At 45.4% G+C, this 8,706-nt stretch overlaps 1 protein-coding gene across 1 annotated transcript; it reads left to right on the top strand.

Annotated features, from left to right (window-relative positions):
• Positions 1-475: 475 nt before the first annotated feature.
• On the top strand, positions 476-7,926 carry DMRTB1 (DMRT like family B with proline rich C-terminal 1; the record flags this gene model as incomplete). Its single annotated transcript, XM_082311866.1, has 4 exons — positions 476-881; positions 2,585-2,817; positions 4,443-4,587; positions 7,820-7,926. The coding sequence occupies 4 exons, from the start codon at positions 476-478 to the stop codon at positions 7,924-7,926; spliced, it is 891 nt and encodes a 296-aa protein (XP_082167992.1).
• Positions 7,927-8,706: the final 780 nt, after the last annotated feature.

The raw sequence follows: 8,706 nt of genomic DNA, 5'->3' as shown, positions 1-8,706 counted from the left end.
GAGGTGTGAAAGTGAGTGTGGATGTTAAAGCGCCAAAAGGGAAAACTATCGCTTAAGGCAGTACTGTAAGGGACACCCCGCCCGTCCAAAACTCTCCATCTCTGCATGCACCAGCACAGGGAAATGTACGAAAATGTGCAGCACGTTTCCCCCTGCTCTTGCAGACACAGTCCCCGCTCCCTCTCTTCCTCCAGCCCCCATGGCCGAGGTCTGGCTCCAGCCCGCACCAGAGGGCTGCAGGGGGAGGCGGGCAGGTACAGCCATGCCTGGCTGAGGGAGGGGAGGCCTGCGGGGCCAAGGCGGCTCCTGTGCCGCAGGCTCCCCAGAGCAGGGCATTCCCCACCCGCTGCCATGGGCTCTCCTGCCCCGCCTGCCCAGGTTGCTACATGCTGGGGTGGCAGTGGCCATGCCCTATATAAGAGCCCTGAGGAGCCAGCCCAGCCCTGCCAGGGTGGTTAGCCAGGACTGGTGTGTCATGGAGCCCGAGGAGGCCGCAGCAGTGGCAGCGAAGGCAGCACTGCGGACCCCCAAGTGCTCCCGCTGCCGTAACCACGGCTTCGTGGTGCCGGTGAAGGGCCATGCTGGCCACTGCCGCTGGAAGCTCTGCCTGTGCGACAAGTGCGCCCTCATCACCGAGCGCCAGAAGATCATGGCGGCCCAGAAGGCCCTGAGGCAGCAGGTGCCTGACCCCCCGGCTGGGGCAGACACAGCGCCCGCTCCCCCAGGCGAAGGCCTTGGGGTGGCCGTCGGGGCAGCTGGAGCCCCTGAGCAGAGCAGCCATGAAGGGATGAAGGGCACCCAGCCCACCGGCAGCAACGGCAAAGGCATGGCATACAGGGGGCCACCGCCACCTCCCAGCGGCCCTCCCTTCTGGGACTACGGTAAGGGCCTGTCCCCAAAGCCTCTTCCCCTGTCCTGCCATCTTTCTTTCCGCATTCATCCTCCTCTTCCTCCCATCAAACACTGCCACTTGTGCAGTTTGCCCCTGCTGATTCCTCAAGCTCCAGCTCCCTGGAGAGCCATCCCTGCTGTCTCTCCCCTTTCCTTCCTCGTTGGACACAGGTACTCAACTTGCATGTTGAATGTGCAACCCTGCACTTATTTTCCCTTTTGCAGGGTCTGCAATGCAGGTCACGCGGCTCTGCAGCGGCAGAAGCAATGTGCTCAGCCTCGCCGCTCATTGCAAAGTTGAAGCTTAAGCAAGTGGCTTTTCTCTGAGAGGGAAATTAGTCTGAGAGGGAAACCAAAGTGTGATCCACTGTGCACTGCAGGTGCTCGTGCGTGTTTCTCCGAGTGCTGTCTCACTGTTTATAAATTCATAGGCACAAGCCTGCAGCAACAAAAATGCTAAAAAACTCAGTGATGGAAGGTAAATGGGGAAGTTACTGCTGCAGTTGCCTGAAGCAAGCATTTTATGATAGCACTGTAAAAGAAAGAGACCTTTTGGCCTTAATTCCTGTAGCAAAGACTGAACTTGGCTGGGATCACTTGGTGTAAAAGTGCATTTGGTATTTAAGAGCAGAGCATAGATTTTGCAGGTGGAACAGTTGTATGGTCTGTCACCTCTTAAATTGCTTCCTTTAATAGAGTCTTTCATGTGACTTGTCTAGTTTATTACTATTTATTACAGTAACTTCATACTATTACTATTTACTATAGTAATTTTACAGAAATCCCTACTGACTGAAGTAGTCATTAGTCTCAGCCTCTGGAGAGTTGACAGCCTGCAAGACAAAATGCTATTCTGAGAAGCCCAGAGGAAAGAGTCATTTCAGACATCTCTAGTTCCCACCTAATCTGTCAATAACTGTTCCCATTTTTTTTAGCTCTGTTTCCTAAGAAAATGATGGTTATGGATGGCACTAGCTGTACATGTGCCTGTCAGTCCTTCCCTTAATAACATTTTTAACCTGCTGACCAATTTAAAAAAAAAGGTTAGGGGCAAATCATGTAATTCTAGTACTCCAGAAGTTGACCTACTCTCAAAGCAAATTCTTCCATTTCACTACCAACGGGAGGATGTGCAGACAAGACAGACCCTATTCGTATTCAAATAACCACTCTCTTTTTTTAAAACTTCAGAGAGGCCATATAAGATTCCAGATGCAAGATAAAAAACAAAGGAAGTAACTGATTCCTGGTGTGAAATTGCCTGTGTATGTCCCTAAAACTGAGCCTTTGTCTGTAAATTAAGAAGTGACAGATAGGACTAAAGTTAGAACTCTTATTATTTCTGTAGTTTTTTGTTTTAAGTTCTGCTAGAGTTAAAAGTCTTAAGGTAGGTTGTTTTGCTGTTGCTGATGTACTGAAAGAATAATATTCTGCAGCCCGTGCTTTACTAAGGACTAGCTTCACAATGCACAAGGCAGGAAAGAACACAGATCATTCTGCATTACAGTATCACCTGCTGCACCGTTCCTTAGTTCCTTAAACAGTCACAAAATAAATTCATGAGGAGCTAAGCATGAAACCAAAGGGCCAGATTCTCCTGCCTGAGAGTGGAATTTGGTCCTGCACCTATTTCTACTGAACTCCATAGAATTACATGGGTGCTTTTATTTGTTCTTTTCTCATTGTTTCCTAGCTCACCCTGCTTTTCCTCCAGAATACGTGGTCAACCCAGAATACCTGGACAGAGAACCTCCAAAAGTGTACCCTGGGTGTTCTGGGGTATATCCTTACCACCCATTTCCCATGGGATTTGCCATCAATCAGTCAAGCTGTAGGGGAGCACCATCACCTCCAGGGATATCACTTCAGAGAGGTTTCCGACACATTCCTAGCAACTATGGGCCAGGGAATGCAGCTTCTGTGTCAGTAAGTAGCGGTCTTTTAATTATCTCTGGAAATACTGCTGTCTTCACTTTTAGCTGCCTTCTTGCTGTTAAAGTACCCATGAAAAGTCGCCTTGCTTATCAGTTACTTCACAGCATTTTGATATATTATGCTGAAGAAAACATTAGCAAATGGTAATGTATAGTCTGACCTGAATCCAGGAGAGCAAATCCATGCACTTGCAAGGGGCCAGATTTTGTGAAGTGTTTTGGGGCTTATATGTCCTGCTAACATCTGCAACAGCCTTTTGGAATGATGGCAGTTGGACACTCAATGTGGTCATGTTGTGCCAGGGTAGGTGGCACAGAATGTGCATTGGGAGGTTCCTCTTCTTCCATGCAGGACAAATCTAATGGGGAGGGAGAGTGTCAGGGCTTGGCCAAGGCACCACAGCTGCAAAGAAGAACGGGGGAAAATCAGCTTCTGCAAGGAAGCGAATCAGCATGGTCGGATATTTCTGTTTTGAGACATTTGTTTTTTCAAAAGCAGTGGAAAATTGTTCTGGTTAACAGAAGTTTCAGATGAAAAATTATGTTTAGGATCATAGGGCCCACACCTTCAAACCACACAGACATGGTAAGAAACAAGATGCTAAATTGCCTGTCAGTTGTAATGGTGTGTGTAGGCACTCCCAGTTCCTTCCAGTGCTGTCGGTCATGTTGGTTTCAACTGGTGGTGTCCAGTTTTTGTACCACAGTTGGGCACATTATCAGATTTCCAGCTGCCATGCGTCATTCTGTCTGCATTGAATACAATTCATCAGTTCATGTTGAGGTACAGTGATCTGCCTCAAGACTACTGGATTTATTATGCTTGCATAGAAATTCCCTGTCACATTTTAGGGGTTATTGAGAAAGAGGGTGGCTAGCAGCAGCCTGAGTTCTGGTGGGCTGGATATGCAAAGGCTGGGAAATGCCTTGTCTAGACCATCACTGTATGCCATTTTGAACTTAATTTTTAACTGTCCTGAAACAGATGGAAAGATCTCATATGAGCTCTCTCTGTACCAGGGTGCATGGCCAGATCCAAGAGAGAAATGCTCCTGTTTCTCTGATGCTGGTGTTTATGAGGGATGGAAATCTCTCCTTGCACATGGAATGAGTTTTATCCTGCTCTAACAGGTCTGGTGATCACAGAAGACCAGGGTGCACACCAGCCCCTCAGTGTAGGTAGAGCCACTCACTTCACTGGCCTCAGGGGAGAATCCATGACTAGCAGGCAAGGAGCATTTTCCTAGGTTGCCTCTCTGTTGCATGAAGACTTCCAGGCTTGTTCAGTGGCAAGTGCACCAGGTCAGTGGTGAAGGTGAGCTGCTCATGGTTTAAACCAACTGCTCTAATGAGATGCCAGGACAGAAGACAAGGACTTAGAAGGTCAGTTTCAGCTGAGGCATGATCTGAGAAGCTGCTACTTGTCAGTTTCAGCATGTTACACTATGCACAGGCTTTGCCTGTGCCAATATGTGCACAGATGTGGCAGCATATGGCCACAAAATGGACAAAAAATGTAATTTTCACAGGTAAAAATTGAAACGGAAATTGATACTGCAGATGTGTCCTGGAGAGAGTCTTTAGATGGAGGATGCTTTGCTTCATGTGTTTCCACAGATTCCAGATGGAAGTGGAGAGTTCCACCAAGGATACTACACTCCTCTGCCTCACTTCATCCCACCAAGTTTTCTGCCAGGGATTCATTACATTCCACCTCCCCTTTCACTGAACATGTTGGCTGAAACAACCAAGGAAGCACATGGTAAGGAAGTATGAGATGAACCCTGGGAGATTCAGTTTTAACCTGGTTTCAATACCTAACCACAGACGTGGAAGCCTCAAGAGACCCTGATTCTAGCTGGTTTTCAGGGTTTCACAGGTCACTGTGATGGAGCCAGGAATGAGATCCTGAAGTCCCAGGACAGATTGCCAGCTTCTACAGCTCTAGGCAGGGCTGACTTAGGGAAAGCAGCCTGACATGCTTGGCCTTTCCAGCTGACAAGCACCTCAATCTCATGCAGATGTTGGAGGCCCTAGGACTCAGAGCCATTCCAGAATATGATCTGCCGATGTTCTCAAAATGAAAATATTTTTCTAAATAGCTAGTTTGTGGGACATATTTTAAAATGATTTGGCTCTGTTGCAATTTAGACAAAATGTTAAAAAAAATGCAGACTAACACTTAGCATGAACAATATGAAATTTCTTGCGCATCTGAAAATCCTACATTTTAATTGCTGTAAATGGAAGATTGAATCTTCAAAATCTCAAGTTGTTTTATTGAATCTCACAGGATTTTAAATTTCTGGCATAAATCTTTGTGCCCCTCTCTTTTGGGTCCCTTTCATGTATTGTGCCCACATGTGGACATATTTGTGATTATATTTGCAAGTTTTTCATTTGGCTGCAGCTAGCTGTGACCACAAGAGGGTAGAGCTGCTCAGAGAATTAACCACTAGCACTGGATGAGTGAACAGCCAGTTTTATTTTAAATTCTTTTTGAAAATGCAGATAAATAAATACAACTTTATTTCTCTTCTTGAACACAAGAATAAAAAATTGTTAATCTGTTTATGAAACAGATTATAATAATCACCCAGTGAAAAATCAAATCTCTTGTGTAAAAGGGAGGAGAGATAGAGGAGTGCAATTATCTCATTTGAATTGAAAAGATGTTGATGGTGTTTATGTGGGACAAAATATAAGTTGGGAGTTTTTTGGCCCCGTTTCCCAATAACATAAGGCTCGTGCAGTCTCATTTTCTGTTAATGTCAGTCCTCTCATAACTTTTCAACCCATTAGTTATTTTCAGCCAAACATATCTGTTGTGATCACAGGCCTACACAATATTGATCTGCAAGGGAAACAGATGCCTCCCACAAAATGGTTTATTTGCAGCCATGTCGTGGTGTTTGGCTGGCTGTCAGCTTGCACTCAGTTCCTGACTGACGTGTGTGTACCTTGGCCAACAACCAAGTGCCTGCCAGTCAGCCCAGCAGTGGGAACATATCTTCAGAGCAGTCAGAGCATACCTGCTTTTTGTCTGGCTGGAAAGCCAAAGAAAAGTAAGCAAGAGATGTGGTGGACAAGGGGAATATGAAGGATATGGCAGTGTGGGGGGTCTACAGGACATCGTAGAAATGTAAAGTTATTTTAAGATACTGACAAAGGCATTAGGACTTTAATGCAGCGTGTAGGAGATACTGGTGTGCTGGAAGTGAAAGAGTATGGGCTGAGTTTGAGGGGAAGAGAGGAAACTGAAGGCTGGCAGGCAAACCAGAAAGCGTATGTGAAGATTAATCGGTTTTGTGATTTGGAGGGGACAAAAGATCTGGGGGATACTGCACTGGCAGAGAACCTGTAGGGAGCTGCAGCTAATCTGTTGGAGTGTGTGGGAATGGGAAGGAACTGGGAGTAGCAGACAAACATGGGGGACATGGGGAGAAGTAGTGGTTTTGCGCCAGGAAAAGAGAGGAAATCCAGTCCTGTGTTGGTAAAGTGAAGTTGTACTGGCCAAACAATCATGAAAACAGGAAACTGGATAGAGAAGGGAGGTCATGAGAGCACCCCCCCCAGAGAGCAAAATGCCATCTAATGACCTCAGCCCTTATTACACACTAGGGAAATCACAACCCAGGCACGACGCCATAGGAAACAATGCATCATGCATTGCGCTGCTCAGAGAACAATCCAGTTGTCTTAGTACTATGGAGAAAGTACAAATTAATTCCACTACATAGCATTTGTACTCTGGGATATGCAGGAATTTGCAATTGTGACCCAGTGAGGGGGGATACTTCTGCATGAGGTCACATACAAAATAGCCTGCCAGCAGAAGATGCAGATGTGCAGGGAAGCTACAGTGAAACTAATAATTCTTTGATTCTGGCATTCAAGATGCTTGAAAAAAGAGAAAAGCTGTAACATTTAGTGCATAGGGATGTGTTAGGATTGCACCATGTCTTTTTTCCCAAGACAGGAACTGATTCAAACCTGCAATTAGACTTGGGAACATCCTTCCTCCAGAGAGACCTCCAAAATTGAGGTGAAATGGGCTTTCTGGCAAAACTGTTGCAGGAAAATGGATATAGAAAACTCTAGCAGGGGACAACTAGTGAGAAGAAATGTCTGTGATCTCTGCCCTGAAGGGAATCTGAGATGAAGACAAACAAACAAAAAAAAAACCAAGTCCTGTCTGAAAAAGATTTTCAAAGGCTAGAAGCTGCTGCCAGAAAGGGTTGAGTCAAGAGCTGACTGCAGTTGAATGACTGATGCCCGTTAGGTTTACATCGGTGATGTGAAGTATAGGCCATGTTGTTACACAATTTCATGCAGTATTGACTAGTAATGTTATGGAGATTTGACCAAACAAACACAAGGTATGTCCAGTAAAACAGCCAGTACAGCATCTGAGGATAGAGTCTGATTGCAGATTGTTGGTTTTCTAAAAGAGCAAGCCACAGAAGAACAAACAAAAACCCAAGTTGCCTGTGAGGAAATGAGGGAGCTTTTCATGCAAATTGGCAAGTAAATACTTTATAAAATGAAAATCCCTAGCTGGATTTGAAGAAGGGATTATGTAGTCTGTCAAGGCCTTTGAGAATTCACAGGAGTGTTAAAAAGGCATGATATAGATTCACTGTGGTTAAGTGGGCAGAAGAATCTGCCTCATACTTCCATTCCAATGCAGCTTCAACACTTGCCATCTTGAAGCACTCTTGCTACATTTCTTTAAGCATGGCTGAAACAATCAACTGCTGTCTGAAGTGTAGTATCTCATTTCGGAGAGCTGCAGCTCTTGATGTCAAGCACCGTTGAATTAACTGGGTTGAAAAACAAACTGGATTGACAAAAGTCATTTTGTATTGAGAATTTACCTCTGGAATTGTGATTGATACTAGGTGCAATGCAAACTGAAATACAGGGTTTGGGGTTTTTGGCTTGTTTGTTTGTCTTTGACTCTGACCTTTTTCTATTCTTCATTTTTATTTCAGCTACTGAAGCTGACAGTCAGGATTCAGGGGTGGTTCGTGAACCTGGCCAACCATCTTCTTCCCCAGAAGAAACAAGCAGAGACCAATCTGTATATTCTAAACAGTAAATGGGCTGGAGAAGAGCTGAGTAGCAGGCAGTGCTATTTTCATTTCTGAGGAGAGTGTTAGTTAATATGAGGGTAGAGTGACACTTAGTCACTGAGCAGTCACAACAGCTAGAGGAAGGGGATTAGTCCCCTGCCTCGCTTTATGATGATGTTAGAGCTACCAGGCTCACAGCTCTGCCTCCCTAGCACTGTAAAGCCCTTGTTCCTAAAAGAGGTTTTCCAGAGCCATGGTAAATCCCTTCCCCCTTAAGCAGGTGGAAGCAGCAAATGATTATGACTCTGGATTTGTTTCCTTTGCTGAGGTTAGATGGCTCCCTGACTTTGAAATGAGGTCTCTGAGCCATGTACATTCTGTAGCCTTCTCATGTTCATGACAGTAGTCAAAAATGCATTGTTTGTATATCAATTTGCTGTAAAGGAAGCCTGTTTCTGAATATTAGGGAAGAGTTAAGTGATGTGGAGCCTGAAGACTGAGTGAGAGAGGATGGGAAGACACTCTGGGTTGCCGATTTACTTGTCTGCCTAAGAACACGATTCACTGGATTCAGCAGGGTGAGGGACCAGTAGGTGCTTGTCAAGAAGGGCACAGGAGGAATTTGCAGAAGGGTCTGATACGGGCTGAAATCCAGTGCCTCCGCGTTGTTTTCTGGATGAACTGCCTTTAAGGCACCTTCCGCTCAGGTTGGGGACAGACTGATTTGGAATCACTTTGTTTCACACAGGCTTCAGGATTTTGAATGTCCTTGATGGTTTATACATAATTTCAATGTTGTTTAACTC

This window comes from Platalea leucorodia (genome assembly GCF_965183815.1).
Source record: "Platalea leucorodia genome assembly, chromosome: 5".
Classification (NCBI taxonomy): Eukaryota; Metazoa; Chordata; class Aves; order Pelecaniformes; family Threskiornithidae; genus Platalea; species Platalea leucorodia.
The sequence above is the reverse complement of the archived record's forward strand: the minus strand, read 5'-3'. Positions and strand labels throughout refer to the sequence as shown.